The sequence below is a fragment of the Anguilla anguilla genome, chromosome 1 (genome assembly GCF_013347855.1).
Source record: "Anguilla anguilla isolate fAngAng1 chromosome 1, fAngAng1.pri, whole genome shotgun sequence".
Taxonomy (NCBI): Eukaryota; Metazoa; Chordata; class Actinopteri; order Anguilliformes; family Anguillidae; genus Anguilla; species Anguilla anguilla.
The window spans coordinates 31,990,910-32,016,932 of record NC_049201.1 but is presented as its reverse complement, the minus strand read 5'-3'; the positions used below and the strand labels follow the sequence as shown (position 1 = coordinate 32,016,932).

General features: G+C 36.7%; 2 protein-coding genes across 4 annotated transcripts in view; one reads left to right on the top strand and one right to left on the bottom strand.

The window, feature by feature from the left end:
- Positions 1 to 12,154, top strand: part of LOC118233902 (adhesion G-protein coupled receptor F1-like) — a 40,500-nt gene extending 28,346 nt beyond the window's left edge. Inside the window, exons 5-17 of one of the 2 annotated variants that reach the window (XM_035429989.1) lie at positions 1,037 to 1,192; positions 2,816 to 2,919; positions 3,250 to 3,308; positions 3,417 to 3,541; positions 3,755 to 3,961; positions 5,097 to 5,321; positions 5,717 to 5,872; positions 7,000 to 7,184; positions 7,426 to 7,620; positions 9,081 to 10,409; positions 10,673 to 10,714; positions 10,840 to 10,875; positions 11,535 to 12,154. In XM_035429989.1, coding sequence (XP_035285880.1) covers positions 1,037 to 1,192; positions 2,816 to 2,919; positions 3,250 to 3,308; positions 3,417 to 3,541; positions 3,755 to 3,961; positions 5,097 to 5,321; positions 5,717 to 5,872; positions 7,000 to 7,184; positions 7,426 to 7,620; positions 9,081 to 10,409; positions 10,673 to 10,714; positions 10,840 to 10,875; positions 11,535 to 11,588 — 2,873 coding nt within the window. In that variant the 3' untranslated portion in view covers positions 11,589 to 12,154. Of the gene's footprint in view, positions 1 to 1,036; positions 1,193 to 2,815; positions 2,920 to 3,249; positions 3,309 to 3,416; positions 3,542 to 3,754; positions 3,962 to 5,096; positions 5,322 to 5,716; positions 5,873 to 6,999; positions 7,185 to 7,425; positions 7,621 to 9,080; positions 10,410 to 10,672; positions 10,715 to 10,839; positions 10,876 to 11,534 lie in introns of those variants that run through there. The other variant, XM_035429999.1, reaches the window with a different exon arrangement.
- A 632-nt stretch (positions 12,155 to 12,786) lies between these two features.
- Positions 12,787 to 25,174, bottom strand: LOC118234047 (ankyrin repeat domain-containing protein 66). 2 transcript variants are annotated; one of them, XM_035430356.1, is made up of 4 exons: positions 24,854 to 25,174; positions 18,918 to 19,146; positions 15,418 to 15,551; positions 12,787 to 14,097 (listed from the first exon to the last, which is right to left on the bottom strand). In XM_035430356.1, the coding sequence occupies exons 1-4, from the start codon at positions 24,990 to 24,992 to the stop codon at positions 14,030 to 14,032; spliced, it is 570 nt and encodes a 189-aa protein (XP_035286247.1). In that variant the 5' UTR covers positions 24,993 to 25,174; the 3' UTR covers positions 12,787 to 14,029. The 2 variants fall into 2 exon arrangements, with proteins under 2 accessions (XP_035286247.1, XP_035286240.1); XM_035430349.1 differs by having other exon boundaries at positions 12,787 to 15,551; positions 24,854 to 25,172.
- Positions 25,175 to 26,023: the final 849 nt, after the last annotated feature.

Below are 26,023 nucleotides of genomic sequence, written 5' to 3'. Positions count from 1 at the left end.
GAGTTGAAGGGGAGGGGGGTTATGGAGAAAATGTTACTATCTCAATTGCTAGCATCCATCAGCTCTGACTGTAGTCTCTTTAGAAGGCTCAAGTCCTGTATCTCTAGTTCCGCAAGACAGAATGCATTCTGAGGATACAACATTGCTTGAGTTAATAGTTAGTAGGCTACATTATTTCCTGAATCAAGTTGGCAAAGCTATATATCCTGACAGTGATATGTAACATTATGTCAATAATATATATTTATTCAAAGATGCAGAATGTTAATCAAGTTCAAGTACTGTTTTATGCTGAATTTTGACACTCAATGTTTATGTAGTTGGAATATCTCCCTTCTAGAGAATCTCTGCTTGAAACCTGTTGATTAAACATTTCAGCTCTTTGAAGTTGAAAAAAGAGGTATTTTTTGGTGTAGAAATTTTTTCCTTGATGTTAAATTTCATTTGTCCTCAAGATTTTAGTTGAATATGATGTCTAAATCTGACGTTACTGCAACATTACTGTGATTCCGAATACTTTAAATAAACCAGTACAGCACATGTGAAAGCTTTTACTTAATATCCTTTATGGCTCATGTGTGATCGTACAACTGCAGGGGTTTATGATTGGATTGTTTACAAAAGAACAGTATTCTTCACAGATCTAACCTCTTAATTTTCCTCCAGATTGATGCATTTAACTGCTAAAATATACAAACTTTTCAAAAGTATACAAAAGTTTGTTTAAAAGAATAGTAAATTTGATCTCTGCTGAGAGAGCTTGAATACTTTTTTATCTAAATTTAAATAAAAACACACATGTACGTACCAGTGAAAAACCTCTTCATATTAAGAAAATACTGACAAAAAGATAGAAAATGAATTAATAATTATTGCTGAGGGTGTCATTTTCTTAATATTTTCTTGTGGGTTACCGTGAAAAAATTAGTGGATTCATTAATATGTTTAAATACCACTTTTCTAAATTTAACCAATTTGGAATTCACCTTGTGTGTAGTGTGTGTGTGCTTGAATTATTTATCCACTTTTTCAACAGAATGCAGAATTGACAATGATAAAACAAACTGCACCTGTAAAGGGGATTTTATCTGGAGTAATGATGTATGCAGTTTTCATCCTCACTGCTGCACTATGGAGTATTGCATTATGAAAACTGCAAACCTTACACCTATGTGTATACCGAAATTAAGAGGTACTGTATTACAAAACTGCATCGGCCACCATTCAGTGAGCTTTATTTCTGTTTCTTTTCAGGTTAATAATACATTAATAAAGAATTAGAAATCATCCTTCAGTACAGAGAATTGTAGGTTTTTGTTAAAAAAATGTATACAGTATTGTGTGGCGTTTGTTATATGATAGTAAAGAATTACCATGTTTTTATTTTGTAATAAATAGAGGGTATGCATTGACATCACTTTCCCACCGGAATACGCCCCCTCAGTCAGACTGAGTGGCAAAACATCCTGCAGCGTGGCTGCCTTTAGTAGAGAAAACTGCGAAACCGGGAGTAAAACAAACGATTATCTGCTTAAATTAAAGGCAGTTGGACTCGACAGTGATCCTTACAACTTACCAAAGAATCAGTGGTCCATGGACATTCAACAAGAAATCGGAGCTTTTTACAGACTGCCGAAAGCTAAAGAAAAGAGAAACAAATGGATCGCTGCAATTTGCAGAAACAACTGGAATCCAGCCACCGAAACGTGGATTTGCGGTTGTTATTTTGTGTCAGGTATGTTGGATTTTTTGGGTAAAATCATACCTTAATTTATATGCTTGGTTAGCTAACACTATCTAACCATCCCCCCTTTGTTTGTAGAACACAAGGCTCATCATCATGGACATTTTTTTATAAATGCTGACAAACTTTATAGTTACACAGAATATAAATGAAAGATGCTAAATATTTAATTGATGAGTAGTCAATACAGTACATAACTTAAGGTATGATTTTACCCAAAAATCCAACATACCTGACACAAAATGTCAATTTCAAATCCACGTTTCGGGGCCTGGATTCCAGTTGTTTCTGCGAATTGCAGCGATCCATTTGCTTCTGTTTTCTTTAGCTTTTGGCAGTCTGTAAAAAGATAGCTCCGATTTCTTGTTGAATCTATTTGCACTACAGCTCTTTCCCATTTTAGATGTGTTTTTTGTGTTTTTGCGGCATTCAAGCTGAACGCTAACCCTGCCAGTCAGTAAGTGTAACCACAGTGACTTCCACTTACTGTGACGTCATGTGCATACCCTCTATAGTATTAAAGGCTTGCTTGTGGGATTACGTTCTCTAAGATGCCTACCTTGACTGTCACTCCATCGAAGAACTACTAACAGGTGTCCCACAGGTTTCAGTTCTTGGCCCTCTCCTCTTTTCTCTCTATACCAAGGGCCAGATTTACAAAAACTTTTTTTAAACTCTTTTCGGGAGCAGATAGGATGCATTCTGTCCCAGGTACATGCCTCTAACGTATCAAATAGGCACAGGGGCTGGAAGTACAGTATGCATGTCATCTACCTGAATCATTGCAAGGTCCACTTCTCTCCTTATTGCATATGCATTTAAGGGTGGATCGTTAATAATGGATGGAGATATAAGTGTGGCTGTTTATGTATTCTGTTGAATTTACTAAAGGTCACACAATTAATGAGGGTCAATTTATTATTATTATTATTATTATTATTATTATTATTATAGTGTGTAGCTTCAATTAATTAATAATTTGAATGTCCTTATTTCAGAACAGTACTCTCCCATGCATAAGCAGAGATGCTTTTGAAGTAATGTTTTTTTCTAACTTCGACTTATTTTCAGTTACTGTCACTGGATCCATTACATTGCAAGGAGAATATCAGAATGACCTGGCGGACAGCAACAGTGAAATATTTAAATACAAATCTGTGGAGCTCACCAACTTTGTATGTGAAAACTTGAAATACATCAGAGAACAGTAATAGTGCAAGAACTGTTCTGATTATACATGAATGTACATCACATTTAAAACTGTAACCAAATGTTTCTCAGAACCTTTTTTTCTGGTGTTTAGAAATCACACCCTCAGAATACACTGGAAGCACACATATCTATTTATAAGATTCCATTAATTTCATTTCATGCTATTTCATTGCATTTCTTTGTTGCAATAACTACTACATGTGAACAGGTCCTGACATGGTAATTGTCTATAATGATAAAAGCATAACACAATTCAAAATATGAATTCTGATTATTCTGTTCTTATATTTTAGCTTAAAAAAGCTTTCAGCGAATTGAGTGGGTTTGACAGTCTGGCAATCACTCAGTTCAGGTAAATATGAAGAAAGATTTAACAAGTTGTATATGTGCTAAGAACCAAATATACCTCATAACCAGTTTTTTGCCCCTTCCCTTTCCATTCTTTTTATCTTAATCCAAGGAAAGGAAGCATTATTGCAGATTTTCAGATGATTGTGAATGCTCCTTTTACATCAAATGACCTTTCTAGCAAAACCAGGGTTTTAAAGGAAAATTTGACTGCTGATATCTTCTTGGAAACAAAAGGTAAAGCTCTAAATTTAAGTCAACATTTTTGTAATTACAGTGCCTTTTATTAACAAATAGTTGATACTTTTCTAAAGCTGCCTGTGTTTCTTGTGATATTATAATGATTTACACCTCTGCATTGAATGCCAAGCAAACAAAGTTATCAGCCACTTTTTTCATTTAGAATTTTTTTTTAAATAAGCGGACTATGATATAATTTTCTTCCCACAGGACTTGTAATAATGGAAATGCCAAACATGCCAGTATGCTTTGGTTGTGGAATAGAAATAAGCTGTGAATTTCAGGAAGTGGTAGATAGCACCTGGCAGCTGAGGAAAGAAGGAATTGTTAAAATTGTAAATGGAACCGAGGTAACTATTAAAGCCAACGGTCGTATAAGTAATCTCAGCATAACGAAGGCGTCGGCCATTTGGAAAGGTATGTCAGTGACATCCCACCTTTTTCTGATCAGGGATACAAAATTGTACATTTTAAGAGAAATGTTTAAAAACTAGCAATATGTTTACAAGATAAACAAGGGAACTAAAATGGGGACAGGGTGTTACTTTAACCACAAAATTGATTGGGACTGGTGTTGGAATATTAGAAACGAATTAACTGGAAACTCATACACAGTACATTTGAAATGATCACAGTCCAGGCTGTCCAATGCAAGTAAGATAGTGACGTTAGTGATGAACACCAGACATGACTGAACATTGTACATGGTTGTAAACATAGTAATTTTAGTTTGCTCCAAACACATGCTCATTAACTGGAATTATTTTTGTGAGTTACTATATTTTTGGTACATGTTAACAGCACATTTGAAATTTTCAAGTGCAGCATTTTGTCTATGTAAAGGTAATGTGAAAATGTGAACTATCACTCATTTGGAGGGTGCAGATGCAAAACGACATGGCATTAGAACAATATGTTTGCTCTAATACTAAAAAAACTTGCAAAATGCTGACCTCACTCAACATTAGTAAGAGTAAAAAATGCACGAAACAAGGCCAAACCCAAACATTGAAATTGGACAGCATGATATTTCATGGTGTACTAATATAAAAAGTTATAAAGTTATTATCAATGTATTATTGATCATTGTGTGTGTGTGTGTGTGTGTGTGTGTGTATGTGTGTTTGTGTTTGTAACATTTCAGTCAATGTGCTCTGCAACTCCTAGTCACTTATCTGAGAATTAAAATAAACTATGGACTGTATTCAAATCAACATGTGTTATTAATTTTGTAAATAAAATTAGTGGTAAGTTAATGTTGATGATGCTTAACTTGTGGTATTGATTAAAATGAACAGATGAATATGACTGTGTGTCAAAGTTAAGGAAAAATGTTGACCTGAATTGAATCCAAGCCTATGCAAGATAAAGATTTCAGAAATTATTTATCTGACTTTTAAGTGATCATATGTTATGTGTTGGGAACATCCATACTTTGGGATGCAAGGTGAAGACAGAGCCTGTCTTTAATCCACAGGACATCAGCATTTTTACATTATAGCAATATTTACATTATTGCAATAGATGTAAATACTTGTGTTTTTTCCCCAAGGATCCTATGAGTGCATCTTTCGGGTGAACAATATTGACCACAAAGCCTGTAAAGAATTGGATATAGCACTCTTACCAGAAACAGTTGACAAAATTCTTGACCCACAATTCCCAGACTGCCTTGGAAAACCAGACAAAATGCAGGATAGCAAGATCACATACAAAATAAAAAACGATAGTGAAAATTACATGGTATATTATGACAAGGAAAAAATTACACCAATAGGTAAGATGACCTTTATTTGTGACATTCTAAATCTACTGTCCATGTCTAGTCCCTTTCTCATTATGTGAAAACCACTTTGACCATCAAAGTGCCTAACATGAATATGTGAAACACATTTCCTCATAAAGGTAATATCCAAGCAGTACAGGTAAATACCAGAGTTTAAATATTTCATATATTTAAACTCTGGGGAACCTGAGTAAACACAAAACACATAAATATTTTAAAAGAATTTCATTGATTTATTCAAAAAATTGTATGTTTTAAAATAGAATTTATGTCTTTTGATATACACATACAGAATATCCTCATATAGAAAACTGATATATGTATGCCCTATAAACTGTATCTGATCACATATTACTAATCATTGTTGCATACTAATCTCCCTCCAGGCCAAGGAAAAAATAATGTTTCATCTGATTTCATCATTTATGAAGTGAATACGAAGATTAATTGCACAACTGACGAAGACCCTGTTGTTGAATTACTTTTTAAAAACAGATTGAATAACACGTTACAAGTCAGCGCCACAATCCCTGTGATCCGTCGTAAGTTTTTTGTTTCTGCTGAAGATTCTCCATGCATGTTTAGTATGAAAATAATTTGCTGATGGGTTCTTTGTTTACACTCCATGGTGCAGCACAAATATTTTTACGTTGGTAGGCTTCTCAGAAATACATGACATGGCCAAAAGTATGTGAACACCCAAACATCACATCCATATGTGCTTGTTGAAAATCACATTCTAAAACCATTGGCATCAATACGGACTAAGGGGCCTAGCCCAAACCATGAAAACAGCCTCAACATTCAGGCAGCTAGCATTCTCCTGGCATTCGCTAAACCCAGATTCATCTGTCATACTGCCAGATAGTGAAGCACAATTCATCACACTGCTCCAATGGTGGTGCGTGGCTGTGGCGAACAGCTCTTGTGCTGACGTTGCTTTCAGAGGCAGTCTGGAACTCGGTCGTGAGTATTGCAACCAAGGACAGACGATTGTTCCACGCTATGTGCTTCAGCACTTGGTGGTCCGGTTCTGTGAGCTTATTTGGCCTACTGCTTTGGTCCTAGACATTTCCACTTCACAATAACAGCACTTACAATTGCCTGGGGCAGCTCTACCAGGGCAGAAATTTGACAAGCGGACTTGTTGGAAAGGCGGCATCCTATGATAGTGCCACATTTGTAGTCACTGAGCTCTTCAGTATGACCTATTATACTGCCAATGTTTGTCTATGGAGATTGCATAGTTGTATTCTTGATTTTATGCACCTATTAGAAATGGGTGTAGCTGAAGTAGCCAAACCCACTAATTAGAAGGGGTGCCCACATACTTTTGGCCATGTAGATTAAATTATGAAGGACTTGGCTGGAGCCAGCCATCAATTTGGTAGTTTCTTTTTTTATCATGGTTCTTTTATGTAATGATACCTAGCACACAACTGTACTTCAATCTCATGTAATTCAATCTCATTTGAAGTTGATAAATGATTTGGAGTCAGCAACCATACCCTCATCACCAGCTTTTTGTTCTCCCCCCTGCCAATAGTTTGTGTTCTTACTGCATTTTGTTCAAATGTTCACTAAAAAGTAGTTTGATGAATCCTGAAGCCATGGGCACATGCACCGCACAAACCCTTTGGGTCAGTATTCTAAATTGTTTTCCATTTAGAGACACCATATTGTGAAGCAGACAAAGAGTGGCCCAAAGCAAAAAATGGATATAAGGCAACACTTACATGCAGTGATGATAATGTTGGTCACAGAGAAAGGAACTGTTCTGATTCTGGACAATGGAAAGATGAAATATCATACTGTGTTAATTTAGAACTTCACTCCCTCCTTCAGGATGCACTGGTGAGACACCCCAGCCCCGTTTAAACAGCAAGATTTCGATTTATGCATGATTAAAAACATATTTGGTGAGAAAACAAAGGAAAAGAATTGTAAATTTTGAAGGAAACTGTTTACTTTGTTCAAAAACTGTTGTCTTTATTTTGATTTCAGAAGAACAAATGTGCCACACAACAACAATTTTGCTTTCACCTTTCATAACTGAATGTAAATCAAATAAATTCACTTTTTGTTGTTGTTCCAGAGCATTGGAAAAGGACAAGGATCTGTTCAGGATAAAGGAGAGGAATTGTTTAAACGTATGAAAAATGCAACCAGCCACACTAATGAAATTAATACATATGCTAATATTAATGCAAGTGTGAATATTCTATCTGTGATGTCTGATGCTTCAGATTCCTCAATCATACTAAAGCCTTTAAAGTTTGAAACATTAAAAGTAAGTTTTTTCTTTTAACACATTATTCAAACTAGACTGTTGAAGTGAAGCTGAAGTTTAGCTGAATGTATGCAAAGTGTAAATTCAATTTATGGAAAAATATTGAGGTAGGTATGTTGTGTCCAGATTCAACTTTGAATAACAAGGTAAAACATGGTTGACAATTGTTTTTGAACCAATTCATAACTAGTAAATTCAAAATGTTGCATAATGAAATTGTAAATCATGTAGAATAACAGTATTATTCAAATTGATTGACAAAGTATATTACTGTCAGACGGAATCTTGGAAATGGTCATTAGCTACCTGATGTGAACAAACAGGTTTAGTCAGTCCTTGTGAGAATTTACAGGACAATATTTATAGAGCTGATTTATTGTTTATTGTGAATCTGACTGATGAGCTTTAAATATGTATCCTTGTGCAAGAGTTTTCAAACTTGGTACTGGGGACCCACTATTATTCTGATGTCAGTTCCAACTGTAATTGTAACCTTTAATTATAATCAGTTAATTGCTCTTAATTAGGTATCTCTAATGTCTATTGACAAATTTGCCACCTTATTTATATAAGGGTAAATCCTTCAATAGCTATGCATGCCATTAAGTATAATGTACCATATTCATACCCAGGGCCTCTTAATAAATCTTAATAAATGAATGCTTTCATTTTGTGTCATGTACTAAATGGCCAATGATTACTTTAGAAAGAGGTTGGATTTTAGTTTATACACCTTCTGGAGAAATCACAGTAAATTGCTGAAATTCTTCACAGCTAGTTACTAACAATTAACAGTAAAAAAATAGTAAAAAAAGAAATAGTTCAAAGACAAAGTAAATGACAATGAGCCAAACTTTCAATATGATAGAGTAAATTTAAGTAAAAAAGGAAGTAAAACTGAAAACCTAAACACAGGCAGACCATGTGGCGCAGTCCATCAGGCGGCCAACTCTCTGGTAAGGGGTTTGATTCCTCACCATGGCAGTTTCTATCCTGTGATCAGATCACTTTCTGCAACCCCATCTCCCCTCCTCCCCCTTGTCTAAATAAAGTTATAAAATGAATAAGGAGGGCAGTCAGTCCATTCTCTGTTTTAAAATCAAACCTAAACGCATTTTAGCAAGGGATTAGCTGTGAAAACAATAAGCTTATGCTCTGGGACCCCCCAGGACCACGTTTGAAATCCCTGAACTAGTGGGATAAAAATAAATATTCTGTAGTTTCCAAAGGCCATTATCAAAAGGTTTTTGCTCTTTACAACATGGCCATAAAAAAGCTGAGGCCCCACCAAATGACAGCATACAAATAGAAAGATAGGTAAAGGTAGCCCATAATGTGATAAAACCTCTGAATAGCACTGAGTCAGCTTCCTTGTAAAGGCTGTGTGTATGTGCATATGTGTGTATGTATCTGTACAGTATGTTATAAGCTCACTCAATAGGTATTCTGTTCTCTTTCAGGATGTGTTACATTCAGCAAGCAATATGCTGAGTGAATCGCTGAACACGTCCTGGACACCAAAGAGTAACAGTGAAACTAACTATAACCTTACTGCTACGTACCTTAAAGCAGTTGAGGGCCTATCAAATCAGACAAACATTACTGGAACTGACCTTCTCAACTACACAAATGTAGAATTTTTTTCCTGTCACTTCAGTATGTGTGATGTAAAAGTGTTCAATGTCTCAGTCTCTATGAAAGGTAGCAATATATCAGGAACAATGAGAACAATAGGATTTAAGAATCTTGCTGACCTCCTGCCGAATGACCAAATGAGTGACACTGAGCCCAGTAGCATTGTAGTGTCAGCTACATGGGAAAATCAGTATCAAAAATCACCAGACATCTCACTGACATTTTTGTTGAACAAAAAAAGACCTCGCAATCACAAAGCACACTGTGTTTTCTGGGACTTTCTGGGACACAAATGGTCCAAAACTGGCTGTGTCTTGAAAAAGACAAATCTGGAAGACAAGGTAGTCTGTGAGTGTAGCCACTTGACTTCATTCTCAACACTCATGTCCAAATATCCTGTGCACCTTCCATTCTTGAGTGAATTAACCTACATAGGCCTAGGAGTCTCAATTTTCTCTCTCGCCATCTGTCTTATGATTGAGCTTATCGTATGGAATTCAGTTGTAAAGTCAAATATAGCACATTTCCGCCACATGGCACTTGTTAACATCTCTCTATGTCTGCTTTTGGCAGATTGTTGCTTTTTAGCCAACACTACCACAGGGAACTTGTGTCTAATTTTAGTGTTGCTGAAGCATTTCTGTTACCTGGCCATGTTTTTTTGGATGCTGTGCCTGAGCATAATGCTTCTTCACAAACTCATTTTTGTCTTCCACCAAGTTAGGAGGAAAGTGTACCTGGCATTCTCATTTAGCCTTGGCTATGTCTGTCCTGCAGTGATCGTGTTGTTCTCATACATATACTATGACAATGGCAAGTTAGGCTCATACTACAATGATGACTGCTGGTTGAATTATGATGGGATCTTGATGGGATCAATCCATGCATTCATTTTGCCTGTTGGAGTGATCATTTTCATTAATATCTTTTCCTTGGCGGTGGTGATCTCCAAACTGCTGCAACCCTCAGTGTCTGAGGGAAACAAGGGTGATGAAAAGGATATGGTTAAAAGCATCCTGAAAGCAGTGGTCTTCTTCACACCCATTTTTGGAATGACATGGATTTTAGGATTCGTAACAATGACAGTTGACCTCGCAGATGGAGTTCTTCCTATGATCATTCATTACTTGTTTACTCTCCTGAATGCTTTTCAGGTACATCACACCCACCACTCTTTTTTTTTATTGTTGTTGCAAATAGATACTAGTGAGATACATAGGCAAATGCTTGGATTTGATCAACAAATTACCTTGATAAGTATTCAGATAGTTTCACGCACAGCATGGCAATTTCCATTTTCCATTAAACAAAAATTTGCATTTAAAAATGATTTTCATTTATTTTAAAGTTAAATTTAAAGAAATTGTTGATTGAATTTGTATGAAATACAATTTTATTTTACTGTTTTTCATTGCAGGGCATTTTTATCCTGCTTACTGGATGTTTTGGAGAGAAAAAGGTAACTCACTTTTAAAATTAATTGTATGTGCTTTCTTGCATTAAGCTGTAAGGTCATTTCATAATATGCACCAACATTAGTACACTTAAACGTAACTGTTCCTCCCTGCACCTTTCTTTTAACAGGTTCGAGAAGCACTGCTGATCTATTTAAACCCTGAGGTGAGTTCATCTTCACGACTTCAAAGCTCAGGCCATTGTATTGTGTCTTAACAGAATCACATTTGTTGCCATGTTATGTTATTACCCTTCAACCCTGAGTTTTAAAATAAAACAGAAATAGAATGTTTTATGAGAGAAAACATCATGAACTCATATCATTTGTAACCTTTCAGCATTTAGCAGTCCCAATCTCTTATTCAGAACAACTTAGATTACATTTTTACACACAACCTATTTATACAGCTGGAGATTTTACTGAAGCAATTCAAGTTAGGTACTGTACTCAAGGATACAATCAGCAGTGCTCCAGCCCCAGAACCCTGAACCTTTGAGTTACTAGCCCAGTCCCCTAACCATTACACAACACCCCATTTTACATTTATAGACCACAATTTCATTTTGTTGAGTTATTTTGTAATTGCTGAATTCACCAACCCTTGTTTGTAAAAAAAAAAAAATATTGTAGCTTTTAATTGTTAGGCAAAATGAAGGTCTCGTGACATAGAGTCACACAGCTGACTTTGTGCTTCACGTAGTAGTGCCAACTATTATATTTAAAAATGATGTCCTTTTTGTGAAAATTAATATCTACTATAATAAATTCTCAAAGTAATCTCTCTTTTCCTCCCACATTCTATTTCTCTCAAATGACCTATCAGTCCAAATCAGCCAGGAGTGAGACATCCTCCAGACTCACATGTCCAAAGAAATAAGGTTTCTTCCCCCCACAAAGACTGGCTTTTACATTCAATTCCATGCATCACTGAACTTCTGTATTCCATTTAAATAACTTTTGCAGAACATATAGTGACCAAGTGTCTTTATGCAATTGTTATGGCTCAACATCTACTGTACAGGTTTAGAAATCATTTTTACTGTGCCACTTTCTTTTTTCTGACTACAAATAGGAACTGTTCTACCAGCTAGTGGACTTTTTTGTGTGAACATGTCATGTTTCTAATAAAACAGGCGCCATAATGAACTGCCTTTGCAGCAGTCCAAAACAACATTTCCTCACATGCATATCTCAAATGCATGCATGCATATCAAACAATCTGCATATTTGTATTTTCAATATTAAAAATTATATTAACACTGCAAGTGATATGATTACTTATTACAGTTTAGATGAATTAATTCAGCAGAGCGACTTGCACTGTAGACAGAAAAATTATGTAAACACCAGCATCAATATCAAGTTATTAATGTTGCAGATACACAAAAAAATGCTGTGATAACTTATTTCTGACAATTAAGGGAACTCATATACTTTTAACACTGGCCATTTTACTTTATAAGGGGCCACTGTGTAACTTATCTCCTTAGGTGGCATAGCAGGTGTAAGATGGAATCTGATGATACTGTGATATGACTAGCATGAGACAGTTGAAGGTATAGTGTTGATGTATCATAGGTAACCAAGGGTATCTGACTCAAAATTAGTAGTTTTGGAGTCAGACATTGTTGATCCAAGATGCAGTTTTAACACACAGATTTTTAATCTGTCAAAGAGGAGGGAAATTGATTCTGGGAATCCTAGATCAGGGACCATATTCATAAAGCCTCTCAGAGTAGGAGTCCTTTGCTTTGCAGTGCATAATGGAAAAGGTTAAGGAATGGAAAGGGAAACCCTGATCCTAGATCAACACTACAGCTCTGAGACACTTTATGAATACAGACCTAGAGGTTGCTTTTTGCAGTCCTTGGGAGGGTATGGTCATATGGGTGTTGCAGTGCTAGTGCTCACTGAAGTATTAGGTCATACTGGTGTGATTAGAACACAAAATTAGAATGACTGTTTATGAATGATGCAACAATCAGTATTTGGGTTAAACCTTGTTCTTTCAAGGACCAAACACATTTATTTTCCACAGACACACTGCACCAAATAAACTCTTTACAACTCCGGTCTTCATGTCCTCAGTGTGAGAATTTATTTGTTTATGCAGACATTCACACTCGCCCAGAAGTAGCAACAGTTTAGATGCAGCAACAGTTTAAAAATATACTATACTATACAGTTAGCTAACATTAACCAAGCAGTCAAAATGAGCTATGGGCTAGGAGAAAGCAGAATATAAACAATCTAATAGGGATTATAATTTACAATGTACATTACATGGCCAAAAGTATGTGGAAACCTGACATCCAACATCTCATCCAAAATTAGGGACATTAATATGGATTTGGTCCACCCTTTGCTGCTATAACATCCTCCACACTTCTGGGAAGGCTTTATACTAGATATTGGAGCACTGCTGCAGAGATTAGCTTCCATTCTGCTGAGAGGAGCATTAGTGAGGTAGGGCACTGTTTGGGTGATTAGTCCTAGCTTGCAGTTGGGTTTCCAATTGATCCCAAAGATGGGGTTGAGGTCAGGACTCTGTGCAGGCCAGTCCAAGTTCTCCCTCACCGATTTTGGCAAAACAATTTCTATATGGACCTCGCTGTGTGCCCGGGGGCATTGCCAAGACGAAACAGGAAAAGGGCCTCCCCCAAAATGTTGGGCAAGCACAGACTCGTCTAGAATGTGATTGTTTGCTGTAGCATTAAGATTTGCTTTCACTGGAACTAAGGAGCCAAGCCCAAACCATGAAAAACAGCACCAGAAAAAGAGGTATACAGATACTTTTGGCCATATAGTGCATCACATCATGGATAAACCCACCAGTGATTAAAATAATTGACTAAACACAAAAATGTAAAATAATTTGACAATAATACTGCTTTGCGGCACTGCCAACTTGTTTCCCGCATTCAACCAAAGATGATACATGATAAAGATGCTGCACTTGCTCCCAACATAACCCCTTTCAATTCCAATTCAAGTCTAGTCAGAAGATTATCCAAAACAAGTGAGTAATCTTAGTCATGTTATCATCATTGGTTGGACCAGTTGACCTTATATGGCTGCGCCAGTGTTATTAGCTTTATTTTACTTTACAAACACCATGGGTGTCCATTACAATGTCTGCTAGAATCAAATACATCATTTGTAGCACAAGTATTTGAAAACGTGCATAATATTGCAAATACAGACATTTTCACCACATGAACCATGAGCTGACATTCATCATTATTATTATTATTACAATTAATATTATTACAATAATTATCAGCACTCATATCAAGGGCAACCTCAACTGTGTAGCACTCATATCAAGGGCAACTTCAACTGTCCGAGGGCTAGTGTGATGTAACAGTCGAAGAATTCCAGAACAGCTGGAATAGAAAAAAACTCATGCTGTGCCATTGGAAATATTTTATAACTGACTTCACCAGTAGAATCTGCAATAAACATAATATCACCTGTATAATCCATTAGCAGACCTCAAACTATTGAAAATGTAAATTCTACTTATTTCTTTATCTCGTTAGGCATATGACGTAAAATAACTGAAAATTGTGTAAAGATTTGCCCCAGTACAGTTCATCATTGAACATTATAGTAGTTTTAATGTCTTTTTTTTAAAGGAATGTATGCATTGCAGATTCCATCTTTTCATTCATGTATTGTCTATCTCTACTGTTGTATTTTTTCATAAAGACCAATTACATATGCGCACACTGCAAATAATCAGCATGTAATTTTTTTCTGTCAACAACATCGCTTGCCTTTAAAGACTAGAATGTGCTTTTTGGGTTTTATTTCAGTTTTATATTATTTAAAAATAAACTGAATAACATTGTTTATGCTTCTATTATTGTTTTACATTGCAATTTAATGTATATAAATTGTGTTCGGATGACTGCCTAACTTGTAAATTCTTTCAAAATCTAACTGAAGTAGCTAATGCATGAAGCATTATTTAATAAATATAATCTGATTGAATAAACAATGCACATTTTTCTTTACACAACTATTTGTCCTTGTGTAATGTATTCCAGTGGTTTCTTCAAAATGATTTGGTTTGGACCTTTATAAATATAGAGAGAGACCTATGTTTATAGCTATGAGGTCTGGGAATACACAGTGTGTGTAAAGTGTTTGGAAAGAATAAGCAATAATACAACCAATGCTAAATGAATGTGTAGACATTTGCAGGTATTGTTCAGTGACCTGGCATGCTAGTACACTGGTATATGGCAAATTCATAAGCACCTTCATGATGATGCTTTGACGGCCAAATCATATCAAACACTGTGTTACGTCAGCTGTTTTTCAAATGAAAGTCCATGATCAGAAAAGGTTGCATGTTGTGGCCTACGTTCAATTCATGAGCACAATCAAGACATTTACAGTCATTTACCATTTGCCTTTTCTGAATAAATTTGTTGACACAGCACTATAGCATAAATTAAACCTGCATGTTCAGTAAAGCATCAATTAGAATGCTTTATATCAAATCATACATGATTTAAAGAGCTTGATTAAAAAACCTCTGAAATCAGCTTTTCATTCTGAAAAGCCATATGTAATTGTGTACTTGTATTTGTAGACATATTATTGTTTTATAAGTTGAGTATTTGAAATGTGCATTCTGGGGATTGCGCTGCCTTTAGTTTGCAATTTAACAGTTTTTTTGAGAACACACATTTTACCCTTTTTGTCACCTTGTCCTCCCCTCCTATGCACAGTTTCTTCCATTTGTTCCTCCCACTCTTCATCAGTGTCATCCAGAACAAGGCCCCTGAGATGCGCCAACCGGCGGTAGTCCCTGCATTCCACTTCCGCACTGCAACACACACAAGCACAAAAAACAACACAACAATACTGTGGATCACAATGCAATGCGTGATGTAACCTTTATTTATACAGGGAAATCACATTGAGACACAGGGTCTCTTTTTCAATGGAGCCCTGATGACAAAGAATCAAGATCTAGAATTCAGATCTAGGTTACTGCAAAAATGATTTTTATTCAGACAGGACAATGAATATGAAACACGATATTAAACCCGGTCAACATTTAACGAACACAACTGTCTGTCAAAAATAGGTGACACGCCCACAAACAGCCGATAGTGTGGCTTCACTGTTAGTTGGGGGCCAAGCAGCGAAGCTGCATAGGGCACCCATTGTGTTTCTACCTTTTCTTATTATTCATCATCATCATCATCATCATCATCCTTTTCTTCTGGCTACGGTGTCTACGGCAGCCCTTAGAACTGTATGGTAAAAAGTTTTTAAATTGGGCACACTGATTGGGGACACAATGATTCTTTTCAACGACATTCATGTCTCCACCTGAAGCGCGCTAGCGCCACCAACGGGTCAAAGTCGGAGGTACGTTTATGCGTGTAAGTTTTGAGCCGTATGCCCAATTTTTTAAAATGAGGTACCGTTGGATTCCTTGGGTCAAGCTGAGTTAAACGCACCCATTGACATCAATTTCTGCCATATTGGATGTTCCGCCATATTGGATTTTCTGAAAAAGTTTTAAAATTTTCACAGGCCACAACTTTTGTCCAATCTTCACCAAATTTGGCACAGATGATGTTCAGACCAAGCCTCACAAAAGTTATCAGATGGATTTTTGATTTTCGAAAGCGTTCATCCGTCACAACCAATCAAAATCGGCAGCGAAGTCGCCAAACAGGAAGTGAGCTCATATTTCTGCAATGCTTTGACGCATTGACACCAAACTTGGTACATAGACTCAGTACCCCTTCCTGAGGACATACAAAAAAACATGAGTCATTTGACCACTAGGGGGGCGCCGCAATAAGTAAAAATGCGTTTTGCCCAATAACTGTTGATGTGTTTGCCTTAAAAAAAGTAATTCTTGTGTGTGGTTGTCTCTTTGGAGATCCCAAGGCACAGACAAATGTGTTCGTCCATTACAGTCAATCGAAAATGGCGGCGAAGCCGCCAAACAGGAAGTGAGGTCATAACTCAGCAACACTTTGATGTATCAAAACCAAACTTGGTACATGGACTCGGGACCCCATTTTGAAGAAGCACAAAAAACCTTCCATAATTTGACCACTGGGGGGCGCTGCAATAAGCAAAAACGCATTTTGGCTAATAACTGGTGATGTGTTTGCTTAAAAAAAAAAATTCTCATGTCTGATGATACCGTGAGAGGTCCCAAGGCTGACACATAGCAACTTTTCATGTCAACCTAATTGATGCGGCCACCATATTGGATTTTATCAAAAGGTTTAAAAATTTTCACAGGCCACAAATTTGCCCAATCTTCACCAAACTTGGCACAGATCATCTTCGGACCAACCCTCAAAACGTCTCTGATGCATTTTTGATTTTCAAACATTGATTTTCAAAAATGCTCATCCATTACCGCCAAATCAAAGGCAGACGACCCAAACAGGATGTGAGCTCATCTCAGTTACACCCAATCTTTGGTCAATTGACATAAAACTTGCTATCAGTGCTTACAGCCACCCTTTTAACATGATCCAATCAAGTTGCCATGGCAACTCTGCCCTGCTGGACTGCTTGGCCCCCTCATCGCTTGCAGCTATATTTAGTATTGTAATAGTTTTTGTGAAGCATGCAACAGTGATGACGTGAGTGTTGGAACATTGTCAAAACATGGTTGACGGTTGAAAATTGTTTTCATGTCGTCCCATCCCCATACAAGAAAACGAGAGTACAGAGTATAGAAATACATATAAGAGTTAATCATTACACATTACAGTACTGTACCGCATTGTGTGACAATATTTTTTCATTATTTTTTTAATCTGATAGCAATGCTTCATCTTAAACCTTCATAGGGGCTCATTTATATGCTTTATAATGGACAAAAAGCATTTTATTCAATTTTGGAGAGATTTTGGATATGTTTCTGGACCCCTAGAAATTTTAGACCAATGTACTGGCTGAAAGCTTGTAATTACCACCTGAAAATGATACAACCGTGAGTTTCTTGAGTCAAAACAGTTGTTTTGTAGTGAAATATGTGAATATGTTGTGATTTACAGCAATGCATAATTTAGACATTTTGGATAGATTTGGAGATGCTGGGTACACTGCTTAGTTTTTGCTTCATAGATCATTAGTAGTTCTGCGTATCCACCCTTGGATTTTATGAACTTGTGGTCAAGAAGTTTTTGATCCAGGACCTGTATACTTTAACCTGCTGTATATATGCAATCTCCCAGTATTTCATTGCAAACTAAAAAAGAGCAAATTCATTTTTTGCCTAGACAATTGAATTTATAACTCCAGATGTGAACACCACAGAGACTTCAAAAATGGCTTAAAAGAAGCAAGACATTTGTACCATTTACAATACTAGCTTAGATTACTTTATATTCATAATTTTGGAAAAAATAAAGTACCACAAAGCTTTAAATGGGGTACCCCCTAAATGGGCAAGGATTGGCTGAAAAGTTAAATTAAAACAAAATTAAAGGTTTGGAGTGACCGACTCAAAGTCCTGACCTAAGCCCAATAGAGATGCTGTGGCAGATATGAGAGATCCCAGTTCTTATTAATAATGCCAAAAGGAATTCAATACTGAGAAAAACATCTCTGTAATGTTTTTCAAAAAACCCCTGCAAAATCCCTGATCCCATGATATGCAATAGGAGTCACCAAGCCTGGAGTTTATGCATTAGCTACAGTACACTGCAAACATAACTACAATTGTGCAGGGCTGTATACCCATTGCGTACCATTGTAATTGGTAGTGATCATTTTTGCTAACAAACAGCTTTAAAAGAGACATACTGATTTCTTTTTTCTTATAAAATGCTGAAGGAGCCTGAGGAGACAAAAGGGGGCTTGTACCTTATTTTAGAGCTGTGGTATCAAAACTGCAGCACACCTACCTGCTTACACAGTGACAGAGGGAGTATGCAAGTTGGCAGGAATTCCCTGCCTCATTCAGAGATTTCTCTGGTCACGTGTTTGTTTGAAATCTGCCAGAACCTGAAGTGCATGAAATGTAGTTGTCCAAAACAGCAAAACCATAGTTCTGCTGGTGACTGGGTGAAAAGAGAGGTGGTAGCTGCTTTCCCAGCAAAGGATGGTGCAGCAGTACAAGTACATTCTGAATAGGGAGGAAAGAAATGGGGAAACTGGACTAAAAAAAGCAAGAAGCAGGAAAGCACTTTTGCAGGATAGCTCTTACGTTTCTAGGAATTCCACGCAATCTTTATGGCCATATATGTCAGCAATCCTAATGGGCCTGTCTCCAGAGGAGTCCTCTTTGTCAATGGGGGCGTGGAGCGAGTGTAGCAAGCGAAGGACACTTAGCCTCCCAGATTCGGCTGCAAAGTGGGCGGGAGTCCAGCCGGAATCCGTCCTGAGGCACGGCCTAGCCCCGTTCTCCACCAGGATCCTCACCATATCCGTTTGCCCTGAGCACAAAAAGAGGGAGTACTATTGTCATACAGAACATTCCATAGTTTTTCCATCAATCCCCAGACATTCAAGTAGCCAGTTGAGAGAAACGTAGCTGAGGGGGATCAGAAATTGTGCAATTTCTGAGGGTTCCGGTGCACTCTGCAATTAATATAATCCAAGCATGCCTTAATATTCTCAAATCATTAAAAAGCAATGGACTAATTATGATGCCAGTAACCTAATTGTGATTAACTATTAAATATTACTAAATTATTACATTAAGCCGCTCCAAGTATACATTACATTTTAAAAAGTTCAACAAAATGAAACTCAAAATAAAAATGTATTGAAGACATCCATCCAATTCCCCAACAGGTTTCTTGTGTGTTTATCTACTCTACTACTGTATAAATGAGAACTACTCCACTTCATTTTATGGTATTCTAGTGAGGTCAGAGCCAACGTTTTCTTTTTTTTTTTTGTAACATAGGCCTATTTAATCTACAAATTAGCAATGAATTCAAAGATTAAAATGAATTAAAAAATGAATGATGGGTGTTTTCTGACAACAGAAACTAGGCAAAGCACCCCAAATTAATATAGGCTATAACTTTATTCCTTATTTTAAAATTGACAGTAAATTTGGTGTCACAACTACAACTGCATCAAATCTTCCACTTACCAAACACTTCTAACCAATGAATGTAATAAAACACTGAAAACTTATTAAATTTTTTTTACTACTTTTACAAATATTAATAAAATGACTACTGTTGTTACCATCACTGACATTCGTGCATGCAATAGTGGCAGTCTTTCTTTTATTTTGACTGTCCCAATATTTACTGGAAAGCTTCCTAAAGAGGCAGTTAACCCAAAAAATAAAATAACTAAGCTTTCCACTTACCCAGAGTGCTATAAAATCCATCTAGATAGTTTTGCTAAGATTTGACAAGTTTTGTAGATATCCCATGCAGCAATGGACCTCAATGGGACAAGATTTCTGTGACCTCAAGGCGGCACACATTTACATGCACCAAATACTCAAGTGACGTCTTTTGTCAAATATAATGCCACAGTTACTCACAAACATCCACAGAGCTAAATTTGTGCATGGTTTCATTGAAAACCAATTTATACCAAAGTACACCAACTGTGTATAACCATGCAAAGTCTCAACCAAAGCATGCCAGTATCAACATTGATAAAATAATGCTGAAACAACTCTGAAGCTGTATAAAACGTAAGAAAATATACAACCTTTTTTCTTTTTTTATCTTTGATTTTTGCAGGTGATTCTGGTGGCAGCCACACAGGTTTCAGATGTTCACTTACTTCAGGCACAAAAATGAGAAGTTTCCCACACATTTTTAATACTTAGAGATAAAGCCCAAGTAATTTGGGAGACATAAAGAAGGTGACACAAAGGACTGTTTGGTAGCTCACTCAGCAAAAGCACCACTTGCTGCGCATGACTGAGTAGAATCTGACCCGTGCCAGTGACGACTATGGCTGGCAGCCCTCAGGAATATGGGAGGGATACAGTCGGTATAAACAGCATTGTTCATTGCTCAAGCGACTCCTGCTGGCCATCCAGGCATCTGTGGCTTGCTGTTTTTTTACACACGTATGAATGGGTCTACATGTGCATGGTTTGCGGCTGTGATGTGAAAGCAATTGCAGCTGACTGGCAGGCACATGTTTTGGAGGAAGACAAATCACAGTTTGTCTTCATTCTCCCAAGCCAGCAGCATGATAGTGTCTGAACTGGACATTTCAAATTCTCGTGGGACTGGAGATGCCAAATTAATTTTTTTTAAAGAAAGAAGGTCGACACATAGTGACAATATTTTCCTATTTCAATCATTTTGTGTCAGATTAAACTGTTGGTATCAATCTGACCCCAACAACATCATAAAATTTTAACATAATATGAAGGATCATCAGCTCAAATGCAAATCGTTAGCTGAACTGTCAGAATCAGTTCTGAAACACCAGAAGACAACCATCAGCAGTGTGCCAGCAGAGGAAATGTTTAAGCTAAGATTGCTGGGTAAAATAGAAAGCCACTTTTATTTGTTATTTTCATATAGCCTAAAATAAAAAGGATCTAGATACTGACTGGGATGTAACATTAATGTATATTTGCTAGCTAGTTACATACTTATATAATGTGGCTATAGTAGGATGTATATAATATTATAGTATTATTTATATAATGTGACTAACTAGGAAGGAAAATGAAACTTTGTTTGGTCATGTTATTTAAATTGCATGGATTTACTAATCAATTTATGTAACAGCCTGCAGCAAAATGATTCCTATTTTAAGAAACAGATTTAATCATTTATTTAAAAAGTATTATTTTTCTGCATTCGGAAACCACTGTCTTTTTAATGCTGGTTTTAATTGCCGGTTTGAATGTACTTCACCAAGCTGCAGTCAGGTCATGTTTGATGACATGATTGACATGACACAGACCTCTTTTACAACTGCCTGTATTGTCAAAATGTTGACAAAGAGTGTGACTGTGTCACAAACTAAGAAGAGGTGGAGAAGTCTAACATTACAGTTGGTGTTATCAGAGACACTGACTGAGTCAAACATGAAGGCCCTGGTATTTTTATATTTCAATCAAAAAGTGCAGTGTGAATCCCCTGGTGAAAGGTGTGGTAGTGATGATGATGATGAGTTCATGGCCTCAATATAATGACTGCATGCCATGAATAACAAGGAATAGATTTTTTATTTTATTTTGCATTTTGTAAATTGTATGATATTTTTCAAGGGTTGAATCAAGACAATTTATTGCAATATCAGAAGTGATATTTTATCAGTTGAAGCAAATCTGAAGCAATGGCATGTAAAAAAGGTTGTGAATACACATTGAGTTCTCCTAAATAAATTTATAAATACAATCCTTTATCTTGATTGACTGAATTGTACTCATGGAATTTACTTAATTCTACGTTTTGCTCAACAAACAGTCCATTTAGGTGAAGATTTAGTGTATTTTTGAGCTATCCTCTGTGTACTTTTTGCATTTTTAGCGGAAAACCTATGGGTCTAATAATAATGAATATATTCATTATAGTCTCATTAAAAAACACAATAGAAAAAACTGTGCACGGTGGTGCAGTGGGTAGCACTGTCACCTCTCAGCACGAAGGTTGTGAGTTAGAATCTCAGTTGAGGCCTTTCTGTCTGGAGTTTGCATGTTCTCTCTGTGTCCGTGTGGGTTTCCTCCAGGTATTCCAGTTTCCTCCCACAGTACAAAAGACATTCAGATAGGCTACTCTAAATTGCCCATAGGTATGAGTATGTAAGTGAATGCTGTGTGTGTCCTGTTATAGATTGGCAGTCTTATTGAACCTGTGTTTTGTAGCTGTCCAATGATCTTGATATGCACTTTTGTAGGTCGCTTTGGATTAAAGCGTCTGCTAAATAAATGTAATGTAAATGTAATGGCCTGTCCAGGTTGTATTCCTGCCTCTCACCCATTGCACGCTAGGACAGGCTCCAGGGGGGTGGTTTTATGGTTTTAAACACTTTGAGCTATGATGGCATTACAGGCGTCAATCACCCACAGATTAAGAGTACCGTGAAATGAGCGACAGTGAGCGACAGTAAAACGGCAGATTCGTCGGAAATCGTTCAAAATAAAAGTAAGCGAGAAACGCATATCTCAAAGTTTATTTTCTAAACCAGCGACGTTCTGACATAATACTCCTTCGTTATAATTATAATGCCAATTAAAAAGGCAGTGTATTTTTATAAAGCTTTTTTTTATATTTCTGCCATGTTGATTCTTGGAAGTGCAGTAAGTCTAAATATGAAATACCATGATCTTGCTTTTTTTAGGAGAATATAAAACTGATTCCAGCATATTTGTCATAATTAATAGGTCATGTTACCACTGAGGTGGTCTAACAACTCTAGATGATAGCTTACTGGCTAATTGTTATAGGATAAACTATGTGGCATGGGTTTGTTAGTACACAATAAAATGTCCAGTGCTAATTCAACTCTAAATAGATAACATTTGGACCCACATTCCAGAGTCAGACCAAAAGTTATCTGTCAAGACTTGAATTAACAATGCACATTTACTGCACACAGCCCTTCACTAAATTGATATGATGACAAAGATATCAAATAAACATAATAGAAAATTTGATAGAAAATATTGTGGTTCAACTAAACAGTGTATTCCTCTCTACTGCTAGTATAGGTCAATGGATCGTGTAGCCTACATCAGGCTCTGCTACCTCCCCTGGACATGTTGTCTCAATGATATGGGGGTGTTTTGAAAACCTTGGACCCTCCACTCTTCAGATATGGTGTCACTTATATCAAATAAGCATCATAGAAAATGTGGCTGGGGTTTGAACATGCAGTACATAGGCAAATTTCATTCAATTAAATCCCAATTGCTTTCTGATAGCATAACATATATAATGCGCTGCTGCCTCCCCTGGACATGTTGTCTCAATGATATGGGGGTGTTTTGAATACCTTGGACCCTCCACTCTTCAGATATGGTGTCACTTATATCAAATAAGCGTCATAGAAAATGTGGCTGGGGTTTGAACATGCAGTACATAGGCAAATTTCATTCAATTAAGTTCCAATTGCTTTCTGATACTATAACAGATAACATGCTCTGCTGCCTCCCCTGGACATGTTGTCTCAATGATATGGGGGTGTTTTGAATACCTTGGACCCTCCACACTTCAGATATGGTGTCACTTATATCAAATAAGCGTCATAGAAAATGTGGCTGGGGTTTGAACATGCAGTACATATATCTGAAGAGTGAAGGGTCCAAGGTTTTCAAAACACCCCCATATCATTGAGACAACATGTCCAGGGAAGGCAGCAGCGCATAGTTGATGTTACAAGGTAGCACAGAATGTTGAAGTAATGCATTTTAAATTACTCTAATTCTTCCCTTACCATTCAGTTAAACTCATGTACTGATGTAATGTTGTATTGGATATTGCAATAATAATTAAAAGTAATGGGTGTATTTTATCTTTAATTCTCCATTTAAATTTTTGCATTGACATTGTTAAAAATGTAGGGAAAAAAATAGAAAACATGAAGACAGATTTGTTTGTAATTAATATTAGCTTTGTGAATAGTTTTACAATGTCTGTGTTTAAAATCGAAGTTGTTTTAATATTGTACAAATAGAAAACGAATAGTTCATATTTTAGGACAACTGCAGTCAGATTTTTCCTTAATTAATTTCATTTTGCTGAACGTAACAGTGGTTTTATCGTCGGACTTTTATTTTGAAATTTTCAGACCCGCGCGAAAGTCCTTGCTGTCGCTAGCTTCACACTGCTCAGTGAGTGACTGACGCGTGTTTTTACGTTTTTATGAATGGTAGGTTTGATCTAAATGCAGCTACAGCATATAGCGTTTACCCACCAAAACATAGTATTTTTCGATACAATTGTGTCGCCGTGATAACACAATTTTACGCTTGTGGATCAAACACTTTTCAGGGCAAGGACAAATTTTAGAAACAACAGATTTACTCAGCAGCCACATCTGTCCAGAATGCAACAAAGTCAGTCGTTCTTCACGGTCGGGATAAATTTTATGAAAACGTTACACGTATGAGGTTGGCTAACAACTGACTGCAGTTGTGTAGCCTATGTTCGCGACACAGGCTATGAAGCGAAACAATTTAGATTAGTCTATATAGGATACCTTTTGCCGCCGCCCAGTGTAGTGGTGTTTTGTTGTTCCAGTCAGTGTCTTTCTGGTTTGGGTTACATCTATTCTTCTTCACAATGTCTTCCACCAGGTCGTAATCCCCAGCTGCAGCTGCCTGGTGTAGTTCGGTCATGTGCCTTCTTAAATAAAGTAACTACAATAACAGTAAGCTAGCAACATAATGTAGTTTTAAAAATGGTAATATTTACAATTAGCTCTAGAAATTAGGTAAATAGCCTTTGTTGTAGGCTATCCACTGAACTCTATGGTTGCGTCCTTTCCAGAAAATGAATGGGGTACCATGGTAACGTCAGAACCACGCAGCACAGTGATTACGTAATTTTGTAGGCCAGCCCTGACGTTTCTTCCGCCATGGGTACAATTGTACAATTTCGTTTTTTTCCGAAAATAAGGTCTGTGGTTAACGTATGCCCAAGACAGCATTACGTTTTCTTCTACGAGATAAATGACACCCATTCATGTCTCAACCGTGTATTTCGAAGTTTCGAACAAGTTGCTATATTGAAACTACAATGGTTGTCGCGTGCAGGAGGGCTAGTATGGAAACTAGAGTGGCGCTTGCCAGAATGCGACCATTGTTGTAGTTTAAATATGTAGTTTCTATCTTAGTTCACACAAAATAAACAGGCTCTAATCAAAGCATTGCTACGTTTCTTAAATTATTTAATCTGACTTGGCCCTGTGGTCATTCAAAGTCACATGAAAGTGTGTAGGACGGAGTGTAGCACAGCTGGTAAGGAACTGGACTTGTAACCGAAAGGTTTTAGGTTCGATTCCCGGGTAGGACACTGCCGTTGTACCCTTGAGCAAGGTACTTAACCAAAATTGCTTCAGTATATATCCAGCTGTATAAATGGATGTAAAATGCTATGTTAAAAAAAAAAAAAAAAAAAAAAGTTGTGTAAGTCGCTCTGCAAATCAGTTATAATGGGAATAATGTCCTGAGCTGTGTTATACTTAAAAATGTTCAAAAAATAAATAAAAAGACTACACTGTATGTTTTAACAATTCTGGTCATCCAGTGCATTGGGTGTTGAAAAGATCAGCATTAATGATTTGTATTATTGTTATTATTATTATTATCATCATCATCAGTTGTAGTAGTAGTTGTAGTTGTAGCAGTATTTTCTTTAGAAAATTTTG

What these genes read in the sequence shown, in the direction of transcription:
- LOC118234047 (XM_035430349.1), bottom strand. Translation starts at nt 24,992, where the DNA reads ATGACCGAACTACACCAGGCAGCTGCAGCTGGGGATTACGACCTGGTG. An exon ending in ACACTGGGCGGCGGCAAAAG is followed by an intron (nt 19,147 to 24,853) that starts GTATCCTATATA and finishes TTTTGTGCTCAG; the next exon opens with GGCAAACGGATATGGTGAGG. An exon ending in TGCGTGGAATTCCTAGAAAC is followed by an intron (nt 15,552 to 18,917) that starts GTAAGAGCTATC and finishes TGTGTGTTGCAG; the next exon opens with TGCGGAAGTGGAATGCAGGG.